General features: G+C 39.0%; 2 protein-coding genes across 8 annotated transcripts in view; one reads left to right on the forward strand and one right to left on the reverse strand.

Moving 5' to 3' along the window:
- ZFC3H1 (zinc finger C3H1-type containing) overlaps positions 1–12,342 on the reverse strand; it is a 64,992-nt gene extending 52,650 nt beyond the window's left edge. For 3 of the 7 annotated variants that reach the window (XM_023740833.1, XM_004386450.3, XM_023740832.1), the window contains exons 1-2: positions 11,530–12,342; positions 5,398–5,814 (exon numbers count right to left, since the gene is read on the reverse strand). In XM_023740833.1, the coding sequence (XP_023596601.1) occupies positions 5,398–5,814; positions 11,530–12,127 (1,015 nt within the window). In that variant the 5' untranslated portion in view covers positions 12,128–12,342. The other 4 variants (XM_023740835.1, XM_023740836.1, XM_023740837.1 and 1 more) reach the window with 4 other exon arrangements.
- A 187-nt stretch (positions 12,343–12,529) lies between these two features.
- Positions 12,530–25,566, forward strand: THAP2 (THAP domain containing 2). Its single transcript, XM_012558406.2, has 3 exons — positions 12,530–13,069; positions 22,471–22,666; positions 24,913–25,566. Exons 1-3 carry the CDS (start codon positions 12,999–13,001, stop codon positions 25,294–25,296), a joined length of 651 nt encoding a protein of 216 aa, XP_012413860.1. The 5' UTR covers positions 12,530–12,998; the 3' UTR covers positions 25,297–25,566.

The raw sequence follows: 25,566 nt of genomic DNA on the forward strand, positions 1-25,566 counted from the left end.
TAACTGCCAAATTACATCATTACATAACCGCCAAACCACTGAGAATCATGGCCTAGCCAAGTTGACACATAACCTTAATCATCAAGCCATTGTTACTTTTGCTTCACACCTAGGCATCCATTACTGCCAGATGTACGTTGTTAATGCTCAAAATAGGATGTCATAAATGCGAAACGTCAGATAAAGAAGTAGTTGACAAGTGAGGAGATACATCTATAGAATACTCTACCTCCTACAGAATATTCTCAAAAGTGCAGCCAGAGTAATCTTTTGAAAGTAAACAACGAATTATGTCAGTTCTTTGCTCAAGACTCTTTAATAGGTCCCCATTTCACTTTGAAAAAATCAGAATTCTTACAAGGCTCTACACGATCTGCCCCACCCATCACCTCTGACCTCCTCTCCCCCACTACTCATCCCCCTCACTATCTCTTCCAGAGTAGCAAAAGTATTCTTGTTTTTTCTCAAACCTGCCAGGCACCCTTCTGCCTTAGGGTCATTACTCCATAGTTCAGTGATTCTCAAACTTTAGCATGCACTGGAATCAGCAGGGGTGCTTGTTAAATACAGATTGCTGGCCCTATTTCCACAGTTTCTGATTTAGCAGATTTGGGTTAGGCCTCAAAATCTGCATTTCCATCAGGTTCCTGGTAATAACAGTCCAGGGACCACACTTTGAAAACCACTGCTCTAGCTATCGCCTTTCCTTAGAAACTTCTTTCTCCAGATACCCATTTAGCTACTCCCTTACCGCCCTTAAATTCTTTAAATCTCACCTTCAAATTGAGGCCTATCCTGACCACCCTATTAATACTGCAATCTATATCCCCTGCTCCCCTCCTACTTACCCTGCTGTGTTTTCCACCTTCCATTAACAGTTTTCTTCTAACATAACAGATAATTTGTTTATCACATCTACTTATCTGTCCCCCCTTCTGAAATGTAAGGCATAAAGGCATGCCCATGAAGGCATAAATGATTATCTATTTTGTTCATTAACATAATTCTAAGAGCCCAGAATAAAGTGCTTGATTAATTTTTGTTTAATGAATGAATAAAATGACAACTATCCATTAAATTTTGCAGTCAGGTCGTATGTAACCCTGTCATGAACAGCTTCAGTATTGTGATGGAGGTAGAAAATCAGACTGTATTGGGTTAATAAGAGAATGAGAGGTAAAGACAGTAGGTACAGACTAGCCTTTCCATAAGTCTGGTTGAAAAGAGAATTATTTGACAGAGATTAAGGGAAAACAGGATGGAGAGGAGGGGGGTGTTTAAATTTTCAGATGGAAAGCTCAAATATGTTTCTAATAAGAAGGCTTAAAGAGAATACAACTACTGGTCTCTATTCATTTGGAACAAAAGTGAAAGCAGGAAACCCAAGAATCAGAGAAGGAGCCAAACTACAGGACTGTCTCTGTGAACCACTGCCTCCTCTACCTTGAGACCAGAAGAACTTGATGGTGCCCGGCTACCACTACCGAACATTCTGATCAGGAGGGACAAAACAGATGGATCCTGATAGAAAGGGAGAAAAATGTGGAACAGAACTTCAAATTCTTAAAGAATTCAGACTTACTGAATGTATTCAGGCTGGAGGAGTCCCCAAAGCTATTGTCCCGAGTACTCTTTAAACCTTGAATTGAAAATATCCCCTGAAGTCATCTTTAAGCTAACTGTTTAATAATCAATAAGAAAAGATTGTCACCCTTGAGTATTACATGTGCTGTTTTAAAAAATTATCTATATAAAACCAAATGGACAACAGCTATATTCTAAAACACAAACAAGAAGGTTCGGGGCCAGGGAGTTTAAGTCATTGGGAGTAAAACAACTAGAACAGAAATAACAAGAATGTTGATACAATGTGAAAAATACAACCCATGTCACTGATCAATATGTCTAGAAACTGCTGAATGGGAACAGGTTTTGCTGTGTATATTTTCACTAAAAATAAAGTTTTTTTAAAAAGAAATTAATTAAGGTACATTAACATAATCGGGTTAACGATACCCCTTCTCAATAAAAATAAATGGTTTCAGCACTCACACACAGAAAAGAAGCCTCAAAGAGAAAGTGGATAAAGGTCCCAGAGAAAGTGGGAAAACACTGCTAAGAATTCATGTTACAATCCTAAATCAACCAAGATGAAACCAGAAACTTAGCATTTAACTTCAAAACTAGTAAAAGAAAAAATGGTATGAAGAATTAAAAGAGGCAACCAAAAAAAGGAAAAGGAAATAAATCCAAGTATCAGTAATCATAAAAAATATGAATGCACTACGTTCCAGTTCGAAAATAAAGACTATAAACTAGATTAAAAATGCAACCTAACTTTGTTATACACAAGTGACATTTGAGACATAAGAATATAGAAAGATTAAAAGGATGGAAAACAATATAAGAGGCATAAATAATTATGAAGATAGTGGTAGTGAGACAAAATAGTCTTTTAGGCAAAAACATTATTAGAGATAACGAAGGTGACTACATAATAATGGGTCAATCTCCCAGCCTCAAAGTATTTAAAGCAAAAACTGGAAAACATAAATTCACCATCATAGTGGCAGATTTTAACAAATTTCTCTCAATAATTGATAGATCAAGCATAGCAAATAAAAAACAGAAATGAGAAAGTATTTAAAACTGAATGAAAAAAATTATGTATCATAATTTGAGATGCAGCTAAGGTAAAAATTTTATAGCCTCAAATGCTCTTAGCAAAAGAAAACTGAAAACTAATAAGTTTTAAAATCTATGGACCTATTTCTGGGGGAATTGCAGAAGTAAAAAAAAACTTATAAATGCTATAGATAATAAAAAAGAAAGAAATTCTTAGGAATAACTTTTCAAACATTTTACAACTTATAGGAAATGAACACATTAATAGATAAATATAGTTCACCTAAACTGCCTTAACCAGAAATGGAAACCATGAATAGTTAGCAATTTAAAATCATTCTCCCCACCCCCCACCAAGGCGGGGGGAGGGATCCATCCAGGACCAGACACTTTTACCAGCAAGATCTTCCAAATATTCCAGGAATGACTCCAATCTTAGAACTACTGCAGAGAATAAAAAGGAAACTTCCTTTTTATTCTTATTTTATGAGTATCATAACCTAACTTGACAAGGAAAAAGAAGGGCAAAAATTTACAGGCCATGAATAAGAAGAAATTCTAAACAAAATATTAGCAAACCATTCATAATTGCAAAAATTGGAAAAACCTAAATGTCCCCCAACTGGGAAATGGATACACAAATTGTAGGGCAGCCATACAATGGAATACTAAAAATATCAGTGCTGCCAAGTTGAGTCCAACTCATGGGGACTCCATGTGTGTCAGAGTAGAACTGTGCTCCATACATAAATTGCTGATTCTTCAGAAGTAGATCGCAAAGTCTTTCTTCCAAGGCACTTCTGGGTGGACTTGAACCTCCAACCTTTCAGGTACCACTTGCACCACCCTAGAGACTCCACAATGGAATACAGATAGTCCTCAACTTACAATGTATTCTGGTTACAACGAACCACACTTAACGACTGTCTTTTTTTGGTACACCTTATCATTAGTAATATGTACTACATACACTGTTGTAACACATAATTTGCTGATGCTATCATTCGCAGATGTTCAATGTTACGATTTACTGCTCAAAACACTGCTGTATAGCAGGCTATGGCCTGGTCTAAAATGAAGCCTAAGTCGGTACCACTGTAAGGAGTTGTAATGGATAGAAAGTTTGGCAAAGTTCAACTCTATATACATATGACAATTGAATGGCGCATGTACTGCACAGCCATTACGACTGACTTCATTGTTAGGACACCGACAAAGATTGGATTTATAAAGATACTTACAATAAAAGGCAATAATAATGAAAACTAAAAAAAAAAGAAGTATTCAACTTATGTCAGAGCCAACTTACAAGGGAGTCGTTGCAATGGAACCCCATCATAAATTGGGGACTACCTGTACTGTTGTGTTGCTGGGTGCCGTTGAGTCAATTTTTTACTCACAGCGACCCCATGTAACAGAGTAGAACTGCCCCATAGGGTTTCCTAGGCTGTAATCTTTACAGAAGCAGATCATGAGGTCTTTCTCCCGTGGACCCACTGGGTGAGTTCAAACTGCCAGCCTTTCAGCTAGCAGCCAAGAGCTTAACTGTTGCACCACAAGGGCTTCTTACAATGGAACATTTCTCCACAATAAAAAAGAACAAACTACTGATATACATAACGACATAGATGAATCTCAGATGCACTACGCCAATTGCTAGAAGGAGTATCTAGGTAGTGGAAATGGGTAAGTACTCAGCTGCTAACTGAAAATTTGGAGGTTCAAATCCACTCAGACTGCCTTCAAAGAAAGCCCTGGCGATTTACTTTTCAAAAATCAGCCAAGGAAAACCCTATGGAGCACAGTCCTACTCTGATGCACATGGGCAGGGTAGCCATGAGTCAGAATCAACTCGACGGTAACTGTTGATAGAGACTATAATCAAAAGGTAACATGTTGTACGATTCCATTTATACGACATTCTGGAAAACGCAAAACTATTAGGGACAGAAAACAAATCAGTGGTTGCCAGGGGGGCTGAGGACTGGGGGAGAGGCTTACTACAAAGGGACATGGGGGAATTGTTGGGAGGTGATGGAACTGTTCTCTATCTTAATTGTGGTGGTGCCGGCAATGGTTATACAATGGATTGCATTTGTCAAAATTTGCAGAACTGTACACTAAAAAGAGAGAATTTTGTTTGTAAATAAATTTTAATAAAAAAGAGGAAAAGAAAAAACTAAGCCAAACCTATGATATATAAACATGATTTATCATAAACTACTTGTACAGGTATACAAGAATGGTTTAACATTACAAAAATCAATTAATATAAACCATTATGTTAACAAATTAAAGGAGAAAAATCAGATGTTCATCTCAATGAACAAAAAAAGATTTGACAAAGCTGAACATCCATTCATGCTGAAATCTCAAACTAGGAATACAAAAAAAAAAAAAAAATGCCATATCCTGATAAACGGTAGCTATAAAAAACTTATCAAAGATCATGTTTACCAGTAAATTTAAAAAGCATTCCCTTTAAATAAGAGAACAAAGGTCCCCACTATTATCACTTCTGTTCAACTTTGTATTGTAAGTCCTGACCAGTATGGTATGTAAGGCCAGAAAAGAAATAAAACAAGGGTTTAAAAGAAATAAAACCTGCCGTTACTCAATAACATGATTCCTACCTAGAAAATGCAAAAGAATTTACAGGTAAATTATCAGAATAATTTTAATGAAGTGTATTACCAAGATAATTAGTTACCCCTTTAAAGAAGAAAGAATCTCATTACTAATTAAAATACTTAAAAATTAAAATTCCATTACCTTGACTAGATTCAGTAGGGTCAGATTTCAGGGAAAGCGGTTTTGTTCCATCTTTAACTTTCTTCAACCGGTTCTTATCTCCTGGTAAAGTCAATTTTTGCCTGAGTGGTTTCAATTCAAATGCCTGAAAAGTTTTGACCTGCGTTTTCTCCTCAGGAGCTACTTCTTTACTTGAGTCCTTTGTAATACTGACATTATCAGTGCTAGTTTGGTCCTCAAAGTTCAACGTTTTAGAGTCTTCCTGTACATTCTCTTCTTTGCTACTCAAAGCTAATTTTTCATCCTTATTGATGCATTCAAGTTCCAACTGTATTTGCTTATACTTCAAAAGTAAATCTTCAAAAGTTTCTTCCCCACAGTTTTCACTTTTTGATGAATAATTCTGTTTTCTTGATGGAGATCTTCCAAAACTTTTGGCTGAACAGCATATTAAGGAAACCAGTTTCCCGAAATTTTCCATAGTTAAATTTAACAAAAAAAAAAATAGGTTATAGATGAATTTTCTCCCTTTTCATTATGTTTTTCAAGAAAGATGAACTGATATTTTTAAATTACAAAATTCCATTTAATATATGTGCTGCTAATGCCCACTTTGATTATGTGCCCACATTTCAAATTTAACAAATATCCATATAAATCGTCCACTTACAAAATCACTAGTCTCAGTAATTACCCATAGTATCCATAGGCAGTCCATCTAGTTAGGTTATATAGTATCCTTCCTTTTGTAGGCACCAGGAAAGCCCTAAACCAGCTGGCTGTCAAAGACTCTTTTCTGAAGGAAGAGGGGAGAAACTGAATAGTTTGTCACAGATGTGGATAATTTATATTTCAGATAACCAGGAGGAAACTCTTCTTCTCTTTAATTGGTTTCTTCTCATGTCTCAAATTAAAAAAAAAAAGATAATAAAAAATGAACACTAAAAATTAATATTAGTCTAATTTATGAATAAGAAAAATTTTCTTAAAAACTTAATGCATAATAAGCTTAAAACTCAAGTACGCTATAGCAAAACTAAAATACTTAAGGCAGCTATATAGCAAAATATAAAAACTTTAAATCATACTCAAAATGTTATTTTCTAATTATCCCTCAAGGCTAGAATTTAAATCAATTATTCTTGTTATTTTCTTCTTTAACATAGTGATACATGTAATAAAACTTCTTCCTTCCTTTGAGACAGCTACTTAGTTCCAAACTCTTATTTTTACCCACAATTCATACATATGAGAATTGTTACACTTCATTTCTCCAACCTAGAAATGAACAAGAGAAAAAACAGATACCTTATTTGGTTTTAATACAATGTATCATTTATTGGTCATTCTGAATTGGCTGCAATATATCTCTGAGGCTCCCTAAATATGGTTCTTCCATAGCTATTAAGTCACAGGACAAGCAGCCAGCAAAGAATTTTGAAGTTCCCTGATGACCAATTCAAGAATGAGGCCCAAAACCAAATTCATTGCCGTCAAGTCAATTCTGACTTATAGCGACCGTACAGGACGGAGTAGAACCGTGCCATAGGATTTCCAAGGCTGTAATCTTTACAAAAGCAGACTGCCACATCTTTCTCCTATGGAGGGTTCAAACCACCAACCTTTCAGTTAGCAGCCGAGCATTTTAACCACTGTGCCACCGGGGCTCCTTCAAGAATGAGAATCACCACCAAATATCTGAGAAACTAAATGAGCGTTACAACTGAAAACTGACCATCTTAACAGTTCTGCTTCAAAATGGTTTTAGTAAATCTTTGGTTCTCTGATTGCTTAAGAGCCAAGCGTTTCTCAGTATTTTTTATTCGCTCTCTAACCAAATGGAATCTGGCTTCTGTCCCATTAATCCACAGAAAGTGTTCTGGCTAAAATCACCCACCCATTTTCTCAAAACTTATTTTACCTAACCTCTCTGCAGTATCTGACACTGCTAACTACTTGTCTCCTATAACACATTCTTTTATTTATTTTTTTTTAAGTCTTCAGGGTTCCTGGCTCCTTTATCTCTAGCTCCTAAAATGAAAGTGTTCTCCAGTAAGCTTTCCCTAGGTTTTTTCTCTTTTCATTTTGAGTGTTTTCATGTACTCCCATAGTTTTATCTACTACAGGGGAGAAGTCTGGCCCAGTGATAAGAGATTCGGGGTTCTCTATTTCTCCCAAACCACCCCCTATACCTCTACCAGAGTAATCTTTCAAGAATACAAATCCGATCAGATCACTTCCCTTATTTAAATCACATTAAGAATAGAGTCCAAATCCTTAGCATGCCATATAATGCCTTCATGATCTGACCAGCATTTATCTTTCAATCTCAACTTTTCCATGTTCATTACAATTCATGTACGGCTTTGTTTCTAGGTTTCTTGGTTCTTCAACCCCCAATTCAAATGTCACCTCCTTTGTGAAGCCAGATAGTTACTTGCCCCCATTCCTTATGTACTCCTGGTACATAACCTCTGTAATTATCTGCATTTACATCTAACTTTTCAACAGGGTCCACTAAAGGCAGGGTCTATAGACAGTGGTCAGCAACATAAAAAAAAAAAAAAAAAGTACGGATAAAGACTTTGCAAACATCTGCAAAACGAAAAGATAACACAATAGCAAAAAATAACTAAAGATCTTCAGACAGGGAGTGGACTGGACTGTGGGACATAAAAGACATGCTTGTGAGGAGTGTGCCTCTTACTCAAGTAGATACAAGAGACTAAATGGGCAGCTTCTGTCCGGAGGTGAGATGGGAAGGCAGAGAGGGTTAGGAGCTGGTTGAATGAACGTGGGGAACCAGGTATGGAAAGGAGGAGTGTGCTGTCACAGTATGGGGAGAGCAATTAGGGTCACATAACAATGCATGTATAAATTTTTGTATGGGAGACTAACTTGAAGTATAAACTTCATTTAAGCTACAACAATTAAAAAAAAAAATTTTAGCCTTGCGGGGGGAAAAAACTAAAGTACAGGAAAATGAGGAACAAGCAACTGAGTTATGACTATAACTGACTAACTTCCTTCTAGACAAGGACACTGTCTTACTAATTTAAAAATCCTGTAATAGTCTTGCACAACCACGCTATTCAACTATCTGCTAAATGAAATAATTTCCTACCCTGTCTATACAGGATAGTTATGATCAAACCAGTACTTTAAAAGTTCAGTATTACACGAGTCAAGCTCCAATTTCTAATTGAAACTTGGTTTTTAAAAAAAACAAAACTGCTATTCAACCTTTTCCATCGCAGCTGAAAATGGAATGACTTTTCACTGATGAGAGACATTGGCCTAATTATGTTTGCTCATATAAGATCTGAAAGTTTGAAACAGTTAATCATCCAAGGGAAATATATGCTAAGATAGATTGACAAAGTATCTATCATTAAGAAAAACTACAATAAGAATGAAAATGAGAATTGCAATGGAATCTAGTTTATTCTATTTCTTCAAAGCTGTATCTAACATAACTTTATTATAGAAGGAGAAGTTATGGAAAAAAAAAAAAAAAATCCTCTCTTTGGCTACTTCACTTCTAAATTCTGGCTCATAGCAGCCCTACAGGACAGGGTAGAACTGCCCCATAGGGTTTCCAAGGCTGTAATTTTTACAGAAGCAAGATGCCACATCTTTCTCCCCTGGAGTGGCTGGTGGGTTCAAACTGCCGACCTTTTGGTTAGCAGCTGAGCACTTAACCACTGCACCACCAGGGCTCCTGACTTCACTTCTAGATTATGGATTATATCGTGGGCAAACAAAATTTGTAATGCAAAGCTTTATTACTTCAAATTCCTTTTGATAGCACCGTTAATACTTAGTTTAATTCATATCTCACTGTGTGATCATAATATTTTTATTTTACAAATGTTGCTTCAAAAAAAGGTAATGAGTTATTTTGTGACTTACTTCCACTTCCCTTCTAGATTATAGAAATAGGTTGCAGAATAAGTCATTGCTTTTTTACGTAATATTTGTAAAATCAAAATGTCATTATGATGATCACGCAGTGGAAATACAAATTAAACTAAGTACAACCTTGGTATCAAAGGAATTTGAAGTAATAAAGCTTTGTATTACGAATTTTGTACACTCATGAAATACAAAAGAGGCTGGGAACTATGTTTTCCTTTACAAATTCTTACACAGAACACTATCTCTAGCATGGATTAGTGATACTTCACCAGGAAAACACTGAGCAGGGGATCACAACAAGCATCCTTTTTAAAGTGCAGCATCTGCAAAAAGAAAAACAGCAAGACAGCTCATTTCTGACAAGTTACAAGCCAATATGTTTCGACTAGACGGCAACAGGATGTTCTAAAACTGAACATGATCCTTTTAAAATTTCAAAATATTTTCACTTAGTTTACCTAACACTCCCAACATTCTTATCTGTTATCACAAATTTGAAAAATTAAGACTGAAAAACTGAAATCCAACAAAGTTAAATAACCACCCCAAAGTCACACAGGCAGATTGGATTTTTTCCAGTACTTTTTCACATCACATTGCTGTTTGTTAATAAAAACATATAAGTTCAACAATTAGTCAAGGTATGACAAAGGCCCAACTTGTTACTGAATGAACGAACAGAACTACATACAGTAAAAGGGACAAAGGCAGGAGGGAAGCAAGCCCACTCATCATCCCCTTGATATAGAAAATAAATTTAAAAGTTTTAACTCCCACAGTACTTCTTACATACCTCAATTTGAGCCTTTTACACAAAGCTATAATTATTTATTTACATTTGTCTCCCCAACACAAATGACAAGTTTTACCTCTGTCTCTTAAAAAAAAAAAAAAAATTATATGCTTAATAGCCCTTCAGCATTTAGATTCAGAATTAACTGACAAAACCATGGATAAAAAAATACTATGGGCAGAGGTTTTACAATCTTATTAAAAAAAAATCCTCTATCTTTTAAAAAGATAAATATCTACACGATTTTCTCTGAAACAATCCTAGAATGCACCTAACCCAACTCTTGGTTGTAGAAGTAAGTTTTTTCAGAGCACTAAAAACAGAAGCTGCTGGTTCTTACCTGAATGTATGTTCCTTGCCTGCTTTACATCATGACATCTGGGGAGCACCATTTTTGCCCTAAGTATTCTATAAAAATGATTGACTTAATAAATGTCATTACATACACATTTCATATATAATAAACACATAAAAAAGCATTACACCGTGGAAATTACATCCAGTGATGAATGTGCTTAGTAAACTACTTTCATGCAGTCCCCACAGTTCTCCAAACTCATCATAAAACAGCAAACCTTCAGACGATTAATTCCTCAGAAAAACACTGAGTAAACTCTAATGTTGAAGCTATCTAAGGATAAGGCTAGAGTGAGTAAAAATCAAATATTTTGTTATTTTCTCAACTTCTCCAACCTCCATACTCACCCCCACCCCCACCTCACCCCCCATGGCTTGAAATACATTAAAATAAAAATGCTGCTAACTTTTATCTTTCTCTCTCTGGCTCACATTTGAGTTATAAAATGTCTAAAAAGTGAACACAGGAGAAAGACGTTAAGGAGGTGACACTTTCCGAAAAGATACATGTCATTCAGGTCTGAATCCAGTTGGTTAAGGCGTCAAGTCTTTTTTTCAAACCACTTTAAAAGGCAGCAGTGGTGAAAAACACAGCAAGAAAGGTAAAAACAGAATCACACGTAAAAACGTCAGGCTTATGCACAACAGAACTACACAATTTCCAATGTCTGAAGTGCACTGTGATATAATCAACTATATTCCCAAACTGGTTCCCCCCCTTCAACAATCTAAGTCAACTCCACATAAAACTCAAAATTCCTGTATCAGCAAAAACAAATGCTAATGAAACTTAGGTTTGTGATATACTATTATAAACGTGATTTTAGACTATCTTCGATTCCACTAGTTTGGCCCCAATCCATAATACCCAAATGTTAAAAAAGCAATCTACCCAATAAAGCAATCCTAAGAAACACTATGGTGTGGCACGTGGAAATTAACAAACAAAAACTATATTGACACACTGACAAATAAGCGGTTCTGATGGTTTAGAAAAGTTACACTCATTTCATAGACTTAGTAATGACGCTAAAGGGAACTTTACGAAGTGACACACCCAGGGCAGACCGCCACGTTAAGGATACAACTCTTCCGAGGTGGAGAAGACTCTCGCCAGGTCTGACTGCTGCTGAATCCGGATCCCGCTCCTCCTCCCAGGGGAGGTCGGCCCCCTGGCTTGCCTCCTCGCTCACCCCCTCCTCGTCCCCGACTACAGCGACTCCCACCCCGGTAAGGCCTGCCTCTAAAGCGGAAACGGTCCAAGGCGATGTGGCTCCGCTCCCAGAAAGACGGTCGGGGACTGCTTTCGGACAGTGAGCTCGAAGGTATCCGCACGGAGGGGGGGTGAGACCGGAACGGCTCTTTGGGTCGGTAGCTGCTGTGTCCCCTGAGGTGGCCCCGCTCCGACGCGTGCCGCGAGCGTGAGAAATTCCTCAGCTGCTGTTGAGAAGAGGACGACGACGACGAGGAGCCACCGCCTCCGCCGGATCCACCGCCCCGGGTCTGGTGAGGGGGCCTTCGCCGCGGATACGGTAACAGTCCACCGCCACTGCTACTGCTGCTGCTCCGGCTCCTGCTCCGGCTGTTATTATCGTCGTCGCTAATCTCCCCATCTTCTAACTCCCCTTCTTCCTTCGGCGAGAGGCCGCTGGAGGCCGGGGCCGGAGTATCTGCGGTCGCCATCCGGGGAGCAGTGCCTTCCACACCTTACCCCTTCGTCCGGGGATCCGCCCGACAAGTGCCTTCCTCCTTGCCTCCCTTATTTCCTAACGGACCCGGTCGGTGCGGACTTAACCTACTCGGACACCAGCCGGCTCCGCTCCCCAACTTCCCCGCACCCCAGCTCTTTCTCGCCGGACCGTCGCAACCCGGATTTCTCCCCTAGCGCCCCCTGGCTTCTCCGCGATCCGGGCTCTTCCGCCTGGCGTGATAGCAGCTCTGGAAGTGGCTATGCCCGGGACGTCACTTCCTGCGACACACAGGAAACAAGACTTACAGTTAACGCGATAATAACCAGGACTACGTGATGCTCAGCAGGACTTGTAGTCTGTTTTCTCTCCTCGGGTTCGTGGTTTCTAGCTGCTGCTGACGCCTACGTCAGACCCAGGAATGGGACAGCTCGGGGCGTGCCAGGGTGGGCGGAGCCGTTGTTAGTTTACGTCCTTGAGGGAGCTTCGTAGTAATCGGAGGGGGAAGCACCTCCTCCTTTAATTGCTCTGAGGACTGCTGCCCAAGAAACGCTGTAGTCGTACACCGTTTTTGCCTACTGCGGGATGGGGCGGATTGTAACCGCCATGTTGGTGAAGGCATACGAAGGGGACTGGAGCTCCAGGATGGTCGACTCTGCTAGCTCAAGCCCGCCATCTTAATAAAGAGAAGGGGAAGGTTGGGCTTCCACCGCACCTCACACACAGCCTTTCTCCCACCCTGTTCCCGCGATTCAGCTCGGTGGACCCTTACTCTGCCTCACTTGCCCAGCCTCTGCCCTCAGGAAACATAGCCGCCATCGCCTCAGAACAGGCTTAAGACAACGCTGAATGAGGGGGAAAGGGAAATGCCTACCAATTGCGCCGCGGCAGGCTGTGCTGCTACCTACAACAAGCACATTAACATCAGCTTCCACAGGTAACCAGGGCAGGGATTGGGGGTGACTGAGACGGGAGCTCCTAGTCTGGGTATCACTTGCGTGAAAGGGACTGGAGTATCCCCTTTTCTGCTGATAACTTCACTACCCAGCTGCTAGCAGAGAAGCATCATATTTGCCTTTTGTGTGTTTATTGTGCAGATCTAAAATTTTTCTCTCCCTTCAGGGAAGGTTTACCCACTTTCTAAAAGAAATCCAAGTACTGTACGGTGATTACCTTTTAGAGAAAAAGGACAGGAGAATACCTTAATTTTCTACTCTTTTACTCCTTTATATTAGGATGGTCCTTGACACAAATGACGCCATGAGAGAGATCTTCCGGTTCAAGTCAGCAATCAAAGCCTACTGTGTTCCCATTAGAATTAGAAAATTTCTCACTAGCAGCATTGACATAGGAAGCATTTAGAGTTATAATAAGTCACAGGCAGCAACGCTGCGGAGGAATTGGGTCGTCATTGATAAATGTGGAATTAAGCAATGTTAATGAAAGTGCAAAAGATAAGCTTTCTGTTCGTAATACAACAGTGTAATAACAAGAACCTGAATTTTATTTTTCCTTCCCTTGCTGCAAGAGCAATCAAAATTCTTTAGTTCCCTCAGTGAGAACTATAGAAAAGAACTATGGAAAGCACTTTGAACATTGCCTGGAATATAACAAGTACTCCATAAATGTTTACCTTCTCTTCAAGTGCCTGCCATGGGCCTGAAGAAAAGAAAAAGTTCAGTGAAAAGAGTTGTGTTTTTAAATATCTCATAAAATATATGATTTTAGAATGTAGAAAATTATACCTTTGATCTCTTCCCTACCTCATTATTACTAAATGTGCCCTCTTATTAAAAGCTACCACTTAGGGGAAAAAAAAAAAACCTTTTGTGATGTTTCTGTTTTTAAACTACTTCATGCAAATAATAGTGCTTTGTTCATTCATTCATCAAATATGTACCGATTTCCTAATTGCCTAACATTATGCTAGGTATCCAGAAAGTTCTGGTTCTCCTAGAGTTTACTGTATAATGGGGGCAAAGACATAAACAAGTGCCACAGAAGACATTCAGGGAGACCTAACTTAGCCTTGGAAAGTCAAAGAACACTTCTCAAGGGATGTAAAATTTAAAGAGACCAAAGGATAACATAGATTTGATCCTGTATGCCACTTCAAAGACCTTCTCTTTTATCCTAAAAGTACTTGAGAAGCCATAGACAGTTTAAAAAGAATGACAGGATTAGATTTGCATATTAAAATGCCCTCTGGCTGCAATGTAGAGAATTAAAGTGTTACTTAAAGTGCTGGTCAAGCATCATCAGAAAATGAATTTGATAAGAAAGGAACTTATTGTAGAATGTTAATTTACCCACTGCTTCCTTCACAGGGAAATCCTGTTAGTAAGTCAACTGAATTAAACATTATTTTTAGTTGCTGGATTAGAGGCTGTCTTAGGCTGGATTCTCTAGAGGAACAAAACCAGTGAAGCACATATATATAGAGAAGGATTTATTTCAAGTAAACGGCTCATACAGTTGTGGAGGCTGGCAAGTCCCAAATCCTGGGTCAGGTATCAAGCTTCAGGCTTCTCCTGACTCACGTGGTTGTAGGAGCTGATGAACCCAAAATCAACAGGTCAGGCAGAAGGCTGCTGGCTCAAAGAGTTACGGGGGCTGGCTGTTCCCCAAATCGGCAGGTCAGGCAACAGGCTGGAGGCTTCTCTCGACTCACATCACTGCAGGGGCTGACAAACCCAAAATCGGCAGGTCAGACAGGTGGCTGCTGGCTCACATCCCAAGAACTGGAAGTCAGAGAACGACAAGTAAGATGCAGGATCAAGAGAGAGCACACTTTGCCAGAACATCCGTATATATTGGATGCAGGCCACACCCCCAAGGAAACTCCCCTTTCAACTGATTTTCTGCTCACATCAGATCACAAAATGGAGGATGATTACATAATATCTGTCAAACCACTGAGAATCATGGCCTGGCCAAATTGACACGCAACCTTAACAATCACAGTCCACCCCTTGTCAACTTGGCACCTGTACACATCTCCTCAAACCATACATAATCTCTAAATAAAGACAATTATAAAGTCAGCTTGACCTAACATGATACAACTAACGTGTACAACCGAAAACGCACTAGCCCTGTTCACATCTTATATTTTATAATAAGCAATGGAATAAGGGAGGGAAGAAAACAAAGATACTTGCTATACACACATGTATACATGTAACAAAACAAGAAAGAAATAGTCAAAACAATTACAGTCTTCATTTCTGCAACTGGTCACGTGGCCGAAAGTGGTATTTAGAACTACCTTCTTCCACCACCTATTCCATATTCCCTGTGCCCTCAGGAAGCATCTCAGCTGGTTGTGGTTCTTTGCCTGGTGGGGTGACCCAAACCTTCATTCTTGAAGGGTCTGGGCCATTAGTAGTCATGTTGGAATTGGGTTGCTGTAGTTTTCCATGGACTTTAATCACAGGGCATGGTAGTACTAAGAGATGTCCTAAGGGATCTTCTGTATTTTGGAATACTCTTCTTGGACTCCATTATGTAATTCAGTCTGGTTTCCCCTTGATAATCAGGATCAGTTGCACCAGCCAATACTGTAACTGCCTTCTTTGCCTTTGATCCAGAGGTGTTAGGAGCCCAAAGTGGCCAAGCAGCGTTTTTAATTTCCAGTTTAATGGAATCACTGTTGTGTCTCCTGGTGGGAGCATTCTTCCTTTTGGAACTAAGACCTCAACCTGCAGAACACAGGGTCGCAGGGTCAGGAACCTAAAATTTTGCAAGTGGATCACTAGGGGTAATAGTGAATGATGCCATTCCTATTTCCACCCCTTGATTCCTGTACCCAAGAATCCTGGCTATGGGAGAAACAGCAATATATTGGACACTGGTTTAGAGCATATACAGCCTTCTGGAGAACATTGCCCCAGCCCTGCAAGGTATTGCCACCTAGCTGGTGCCATAAATGTGTCTTTAGAAAGCCTTTCAATCATTCTATCAAGCCAGCTGCTTCAGGATGATAGGAACCATGGAAAAACCCATTGCCATCAAGCCAATTCTGACTTATAGCGACCCTATAGGACAGAGTAAAACTGCCCCATAGGGTTCCCAAGGAGCAGCTGGTGGATCCAAACTGCTGACCTTTTGGTTCTCGGCTGAGATTTTAACCACTACACCACCAGGGCTCTGTGAGCATGTACCCATTGCTGCACTTTATTTGCTGTGAGGTGAGTTCCTTTATCTGAGGCAGTGCTGTGTGGGATACCATGGCAGTGGATAAGGCATTCTGTAAGTACACAGATGTTTTGGCAGAAGCATTGTGGGCAGGAAAGGCAAATTCATATCCAGAGTAAGTGTCTCTCCCAGTAAGAACAAAACGCTGCCCTTTCCATGATAGAAGTGGTCCAATATAATGAACCTGCTACCAGGTTTCTGGATGATCACCCCTAGAAATGGTGCCATATCGGGGACTTGGTATTGGTCTCTGCTGCTCGCAGATTGGGCACTCAGTAGTAGCTGTAGCCAAGTCAGCCTTGGTGAGTGGAAGTCTTATGCGGCTGAGCCATGCATAACCTCTATCGCTGCCACCACGGCCACTTTGTGCATGAGCTCATTGGGCAATACAGGAGTGGCTAAGGAAAGAGGCTGTCTAGTCTGTAAACTGGCTTAAGTCTGGGAATTGGTTGAGGGGCCATGATACTATTCTGGCGATTCAAGTTAGACTGCCATTCACTTGACCTAGATTTCTTTCCACTTGTACAGATCAAGTAATATTTAGTAGATTCCCCATCTGTTTCACTTCAAGGGACACCATGACTAAAATGCCACAAGTCCATATGAGTCAGACTTCTGATTAACGCTTTGACTCTGGTGTCCCTTATGGTAACCACACCCACCTTGTCTTTGGCGATTAAGTGCCACCACTAGGCGCTTAACACCCTGGGGTCTGATCAGCTTCATTGTAGTTAGGTGTCTTAATTCAGTTAGGGCAGTTCTTATGTCAGATCTGACTTACATAAAATAGCAATCACAGCAGTCTTCAAGGATGCTGGGACTCCCTTCACAAATTTGTCAACCACTGTGGTGAAAGGTGTGTTCTCTGGGCACTCCATGGGTGGGTCTGTGGTACAACCTGATAAATTCACTCTAACATTTCAATTTTCCTAAGCCTTTGGATACATTCTACAGTATACCAAGTTCTGGCATTTCAGCTTGATTTAGTGTAGGTCACTGATTAATCCATGCTTCAGTAAGCCAACTGTTATGGATTGAATTGTGTCCTCCCCCAAAAATGTGTGTCAACTTGGCTAGTCCACCATTCCCAGTATTGTGTGATTGGCCACCATTTTGTCATTTGATGTGATTTTCCTGTGTGTTGTGAATCCTACCTCGTTGTTAATGAGGTATATAATTAGCAGCAGTTATGTTAATGAGGCAGGACTCAATCTACAAGATTAGGTTGTGTTTCAAGCCAATCCCTTGTGATATAAAAGAGAGAAGCAAGCAGAGAGACATGGGGACTTCATCCCACCAAGAAAGAAGCACCAGGAGCATAGCATGTCCTTTGGACTCAGGGTCCCTGCAGTGAGAAGCTCCTAGTCCGGGGGAAGATTGATGACAAGGACCTTCCCCCAGAGCCGACAGAGAAAGAAAGCCTTCCCCTGAAGCTGTTAACCTGAATTTGGACTTCTAGCCAACTAGACTGTGAGAGAATAAACTTCTGTTTGTTGAAGGCATCCGCTTGTGGTATTTCTGTTATAGCAGCACAAGATAACTAAGCTACCAACCAAATAAACTATTAGATCCTTTTCCAATCTCTTGAGCTGAAACATTGACTGAAGAATCTGTGCTTAGTGGGCCCATGTCAATAAACTCAGAGTGATCCAACTTTATATTCCTTGCACCATTATCCCACACCCTTAATAGCCATTCCCACACATTCCCTAGGTTTCTGTTTGTATATATTAGAAAAATCAAGCAGTTCTTCTGGAGTATAGCGTACCTCCTTGTGGGTCACACTTTGTACTTCACCTCTTGGGGCTCAAGTCTAGTTACAGGTCTAGAAGCAAAAATGAGTGGTGGGCATGGGCCCTGGGGACATTCAGAAATGTTTTGTAAGGCATCTGCCCCAGGCAGTGCCCCAGGTGCCACCCCAGGCAATATCTCAAAAGCCCCTTCAGACGCTGCTGGGTTAATCTCATCAGATGGGGGTGGAAAAGATAATGGTTTTACTGGGGAGAGTGGCTTAGCAGACAAAGATGGAGTAATCTCTTCAGATGGGAGTAAGAGTGCTAGTTCTGTTGGCAAGAGTGATTCGACAAAATTCAGGAGCTCGGTTTCCCTAGCTTCCTAATTGGTTGCCCATATGTCCATCCCAAGTTTCAGGATCCCATTTCTTCCCAATCAGTGCCCTCACTTTAACTTCAGACACCATTCAAGCCATGGATTAGCAGTGTTCTCTTTATTGGAAGCAGAGTCATCGCACCTTTAAGACTAGTCAGACTTGAGAACCAATTCAGAAAACTCATCCTTACAATTTTGTACCTCTAGAATCACTCTCAGTACCAAATGTCTTAGACTGGGTTCTCTAGTGGAACAACACCAGTGAAGCATATATATAAATTATAAAGAGAGATTGATTTCAAGGAAATGGCTCATGTAGTTGTGGATGCTGGCAAGTCCCAAATCTGTAGGTTAGACTTCAGACTGGAGGCTTCTCCTAACTCATGCAGTTGCAGGAGCTGATGAACCCAAAGTCAGCAGGTCAGGCAGAATGCTGCTGGCTCATGGGGTTATGAGAGCTGGCAAATCCCAAAGTCTGTCGGTCAGGTGGCAGGCTGCTGGCTCACGTCTCAAGACCCGGAGGTCAGAAAAAGACGAGTCAGATGCAGGATCAAGAGAAAGCGAACTTTGCCAGAACATCCATATATATTGGATGCAGGTCACACCCCCAAGGGAACTCCCCTTTTAACATAATTGGCTGCTCATATCAGTTCACAAAATGGAGGATGATTACATAATATCTGCCAAATCACTGAGAATCATGGCCTGGCCAAGTTGAAACATATCCTTAACCATCACACTAGGGGAGAGTTGATAGAGGAAAACCAGTGAGGAAACTGTAGTAACACAAGGGAGAGTCCACCTAGTGGCCTAGCCTAAGGTAAGTACTGACAGTAGGGATGGAGAGAAGTGACAGATTTGAAAAATGTTTAAGGAGAAACTAGTGAACTTGGTAATTTGTTTTGGGAGATGAGAGAGAGGAAGGAGTCAAGACAAATAACACTGAATGTTTGCACAGAGGTAAAATACCTACATACCTCCTTTCAGTATTTGACTACTCGCCTGTTGTGAAATTAACATTTTCTTGTGTAACCTCATTAATTTAGACCTTAAAGTAATATTTATAATAATAATACATTTCTATTTCATGAATAAAAACTGTTTAAATTCTCTCCTCGTAGGACATTAGTACAGTTCTTTATCCCCATATACAGGTTATGTTGCCTTAACTTAGTGTCTCCATTTTTCTTAACTCTTTCTAGCCCACTCCAGTCTAAGTTCTGTCTCCCCAATAATTTTCTGAAACTGTTCTTGCCGAGATGACCTTTATGTTACTCTGCATTCATTTTTCAATGGTCCTGGAGTCGCACATAATCATATCCTCTCAGAAACACTCTTTTTAAATTATTTCATGCTAATTTTGTGATTTTCTTCCTACTTCTTTGGCCTATATTTAATCTCCTCAGCCAGCCCCTTTTTCCCCTCCAAGGTCTTCCAGATCTGTCTATATGATTTCAGTTGTTCCTGTGATCTCAGTCACATCTACATATTGATGCCCCCCAGATCTCTTTCACGAGTTCCAGACCTATTGGCCAAGTGTTTATTCAGTATTTCTCTGGTCTCTCCAGTCCCTTATATTCAGTATATCAAAACTGTGTTAATTTGCCCTTCCCCTAAACCTACCCCACTTCCAGTATCTGCTTTTTCAGTAAATCAAAACACCATCCACCAGAAACCTTTAGGTCATCTTTCCTACAGAATGTAGGTCATTCTCACCAAGTCCCAAAGACCACCACCAAAGTATTCCTTGAACTAATCAGATTCTTTCTAATATCTAAGCCATCATCTTCTGTTGTATACTATCTAAATCCATATTACCATTCCCTTTTGATTGAATTATTACAACAACCTTTTAACTTGGTTCACTACCTCCACCCATACACCCTTCACTATTCTATAATCAGTGGTGTATTGGTTAATGTTTAATTGATTCTGAAAAGTTCATTGAATGCTTAACAGGTACTATGCTAGACCCAAGGATAAAGAGGTGAAAAACAAAGTCCTTGCTGTGGAGTTCAACTCAAATTTATTACACATGAGCATTGATTCTTATGTTTCTAAATCAGTTAACACAGTTACCACTAAAATTTTTAGAGACAGGCTCTTAATATTTGTCTCTTCTTTAGCAGGCATACACTCGGTACATACCAGTATATTTTGTATTTAAAATAAACATAAAAGGAAAAGCACCCCTGTTGGGCTTGTCAGCAGAATTTTTCTCTTTTGTAATAATTAAGCTTTCTGTTGCACTATATAGCTTAAGAATTGATTCTTTAAGAATATATGTAGTTTAACTACATGGAAGTAATGCAATGAATTATTAATTTAAGTATTCTCTACTCTTACTAATTTAGCAAATTTTTGTTGAGGTTTTACTGTTTGCAAGGCACTATACTAAGTGTTAAAGGTAAATAGATGAAAAGGTATGATCCTTGCCCTCAAGAAACTTATAATCTACTTTTCTTTCACTGGAAATTTATTAAAATGGAAAAATTTTAAAAACAATGTGATGAGTGCCATAAATGAAAGAACCCAGATGAGGCAGTACCAGAATCTGTCTAGGCTTTCCTTGAAAAAATTTAATTTTTAGATACCTGATTTATCTTGACCACGTATACTCCCAACAGATCAAAGCATCTGAATTTCCTCCTGCTGTCTTAGTTATAAGTCAGAATGGACTCGACAGCAACGGGTTTTTTTTGGCGGGGGTCTTTGCTATCTAGTACCGCTATAACAGAAATACTACAAGTGGATGGCTTTAACAAAGAGAAATTTATTCTCTCACAGTCTTGGAGGCTAGAAGTCTGAATTCAGGGTACCAGCTCCAGGGGAAGTCTTTCACTGTTGGCTCTGCGGGAAGGTCCTTGTCATTAATCCTTCCCTAGTCTAGGAGCTTCTTAGCACAGGAACCCTAGTTCCAAAGCATGCACTCTGCTCCTGGCACTACTTTCTTAGTGGTATGAGGTTTCCCTGTTTTTCTGCTCACTTTTCTCTTATATCTCAAAAGAGATTGATTTAAAACATAATCTTGTAGATTGAGTCTTGCCTCATTAACGTAATTGCCTCTAATCCTGGCTTATTCACATCATGGAGGTAGGATTTGCAACACATAGGAAAATCACATCAGATGACACAATGGTGGGCAGTCACACAATACTGGGAATCATTGTTTACCCAGGTGTCATGGACTGAATTGTGTCCCCAAAAATATCTGTCCACTTTGCTAGATCAAGATTTCCAGTATTGTATCATTGTCTACAATTTTATCATCTGATGTGATTTCCCTGTGTTGTAAATCCTATCACTATGATGTTAATGAGATGGATTAGTGGCAGTTATATTGATAAGATCTATAAGATTAGATAGTGTCTTAAGGCAGTCTCTTTTGAGATATAAAAGAGAGAAGTGAGCAGTGAGACATGGGGACCTCATACTACCAAGAAAGCAGTGCCAGGAGCAGAGCATGTCCTTTGGATCCACGGTTCCTGCACAGAGAAGCTTCTATCCAGGGGAAGATTGATGACAAAGACCTTCCTCCAGAGCCGACAGAGAAAGACTTTCCCTGGAGTTAATGCCCTGAATTTGGACTTGTAGCCTATTAGACTGAGAGAATAAACTTTGTTAAAGCCATCCACTTGTGGTATTTCTTTTACAGCAGCACTAGATGACTAAGACACCAAGTTGACATATTTTTGGGGGACACAGTTCAATCCATGACACCTGCTTATAATACTTCTATATTAATTTGCTTGGAATCAGATTAGTCTTGTTTTATTTTTACTGCCATGTAAAGGACTGGGTTGGAAAGAAATGTCTCTTAAAAACCCTGAAAAAATGACTCAGATCAGTTTTTTACTAGGTTTTTTTTTTAATAACTTATAAAAATTAGCATGAATTGGTTTCTGTCTGTTCCAGTGTCTGGATATTGGGAGTTCAAAATCATCAGCTCTTAAATTTTCTTTAAACATTTAGGTGCAACCAGAAATGTGACGGTTGGAATTTGAGTTGCCTTTATTTATTTATTTTTTTAAGGTTCCCTTTAGATCCTAAAAGAAGAAAAGAATGGATTCGCCTGGTTAGACGCAAAAATTTTGTGCCAGGAAAACATACTTTTCTTTGTTCAAAACACTTCGAAGCCTCCTGCTTTGACCTAACAGGACAAACTCGACGACTTAAAATGGATGCCGTTCCAACCATTTTTGATTTTTGTACCCATATAAAGTCTATAGTAAGTAATATTACTCCCTTTTTATCCAATTTTTACCATTTTGAGGGTGTGTTCCTTTTTGTTTATACAATGGAACAATTCAGAATATGTCGAAATCTGTGGCCATATGCTTAATGAAAGTTGCAAATCTTCCTCTTGTGCAATAAAGGTGCAGGCTAGAATTAAAGCTCTGTTCGCCAGACTCCAATATTCTTTCCCCAATCTAAATTGTTTTATTATATTGGAATTTTACATTACTACCAATTATCAATAATTGAACCATGGGTAAAACAGAAATCATATGAGTAAAGAAACCTCCAGCATCATGCTCTTCTGCTTTTAAGATGGTATAAAAATGACGTATGCTAAGTACTTTAAGAGCAGCGAATCCAGAGTTACACCGAGGTATATAAGTTCTGAAGGAACAGCTTCATAGAGCGCAGATATTTAGGCTGGACTTGAAGACTTACAGCTTGGAACTTAGGGGAGGGTTCTTGACCTTGAACAGTACAAATGCAATAGCATGGTGAAAACAAAAGCCAGCAGGTTGAAGGGTTAGAGGGATAATAATCAAAATCATAGCAAGTGTTAATTTAAAAGGAGGGAGAGAATTAAGGTATAGGATGAATGAATTAAAGCAATATTTTATCTGGTTAGGGAAGATCTGATCAGACAGGAAAAAGCTAGCTGAGAAAGACAGGGTGTCCAAATGGTGAGAATAGCTAAAATGAATAACAGAAATAGAGGGTTTAGCTTTGAAAAGGAAGACAGACAGACATCTTTTCCTCTGAGAGAGGAGAAACCACTGCTTTTCCTGAGTTATTTATGATAGTTACATTTGTAAATATATATGAATTAATATCTGAGACAGGAGGACAGGAGGTTGTGGTGAACTAATTATCAAAGACCCTAGAAAAGCTCCAAGAGGGCAAGAATTTTGTCTTGTTCACTTCTGAATCCTCAGCACTTCAAATAATACTTGGTACATAGTACACACTCACATTTTATTGAGTTTGAAGTGTATCTTGTTTTTGCCATTTTAGTCATTTATCTGTTCAACAAATACTTACTAAACTTTACATTATGCCAGAATCTAAGTTAGATGCTGGGGATGTAAAGGTAAACTCTCTGCCATAAAGGAATTTACAGTTTAGTGAGAAGTCATGAAAAAAAATTCCCAAGGAGAACGGAATAGCAACTTCAAGTTTCATGAGGAAAGGAATCATATTTTTCTTATTTATTCACATCTGTGTCTCTAGGAATTCATAAAAGATATTTCAACAAATGTTGAATGAATGGAAGACACATGTTGTAAGGATATGATATATTCTGGGAACTGTAAGTGGGTTAGTATTGCTGGAGTATAAATCAAGATGGCTAATGACAGAATTGGGCCAGATCCTAAGTGGTGTAGTATGCCATCTAGAGACATTTTTTACCCCTTTGGATAAGGGGAAGGGAAATAGGAATTTAGCTAATACAGAAATGTCAAATCTGTTAGAAAAATTATTTTGGTGGCAGAAGATGGATTGATGATCAAAACTAGAGGCAGAGAGATCAATAAGGAAATATTTAATATTCAGGCCAGAGATGATATGGGCCTGATGTGGGCAATGGCATTAAGAATGATGGAGAGGAGAGGATTCATGATAGAGATATTTTGGAGGTAGAATTAGAATGAAAGAGATAAGGAAAAGAGGGGTCTCTAGGTTTCTGATTTGCCAAAAATTTCCTAGCCAGACTTTAAATCTTATGTAACTGTGAACCATTAATAGATAAATCTTTTTAGAAGTTTGACACTTGAGAATATGTCAGATGGATCCTTCAATTGGTTGTAAAGTAGGACCCTGGATCTAAATATTAATCAAACTGAGAGAATAATATGTTCCTGAAAAAGAGATTCTCAACTCAGTATCACAAAAAACAAAATGTTAATACATTCTAACTAACCTTAGTAAGAAGGTTGCAAAGGATTTCAGAAGCCTCCATAGATTCATACTCAGTAATCTGGAAGAGACCTTGGAAGTCCATTGTCCATTTCCAAACCAATGTTTGAATGTTCCAGAGAGAGAGAACAAAAAGAAATAGATGGCTGGGGTTCATTCAACCAGTTGAGAAAGTTAATCCATGCTTACATGAAATGGACTATTGCTGTTTCCTATCGGTGTTTTAAAATTGGTTATTAAAAGAGAAATTTAAATATTCTGTTAGCCAAAGTTGAACAAAATTTACTGACTTGTGGTATTCCATTATTTTATTTGATTCAGAAACTCAAGTCAAGGAATCTTTTGGAAAAAAACAACAGTTGTACTCCAGCAGGACCATCTAAATCCAACATTAGTAGTCAGCAAGTACTCCTTGAACACAGTTATGCCTTTAGGAACCCTATGGAGGCAAAAAAGAGGATAATTAAACTGGAAAAGGAAATAGCAAGCTTAAAAAGAAAAATGAAAACTTGCCTACAGAAAGAACGCAGAGCAACTCGAAGATGGATCAAAGCCACATGCTTGGTGAAAAATTTAGAAGCAAATAACATAATACATAAGGGCACATCAGAACACATTTTACCAACTGCCTTAAGCAATCTTCCTTTGGAAAATTTCAAGATTCTTGAACAAGATCAACAAGATAAAACATTATCAATTCTCTAAACCTAAAACAGACCAAGAGTACCTTCAAGATTAGCTTGCACAGAACTTCATACCCACCCTTCATTCCATTCAGAGGTAAACATGTTTAAGGCATTATGCCAAAATTGGGTATCTAATAAGTTTTACTTGAAGTATACATTATTACTGTATAACTTATGAAGACTCGATTACAAAAAAACAATGGACAACTTTTTATGACACTTTAAAATGAATGGAAGTGCCTTATGTGAGAATTAACTTATTTAAAAATGTTAGGAAATTGTATGTTTG

The sequence above is a fragment of the Trichechus manatus genome, unplaced genomic scaffold (genome assembly GCF_000243295.1).
Source record: "Trichechus manatus latirostris isolate Lorelei unplaced genomic scaffold, TriManLat1.0 scaffold00164, whole genome shotgun sequence".
In the NCBI taxonomy this organism is placed as follows: Eukaryota; Metazoa; Chordata; class Mammalia; order Sirenia; family Trichechidae; genus Trichechus; species Trichechus manatus.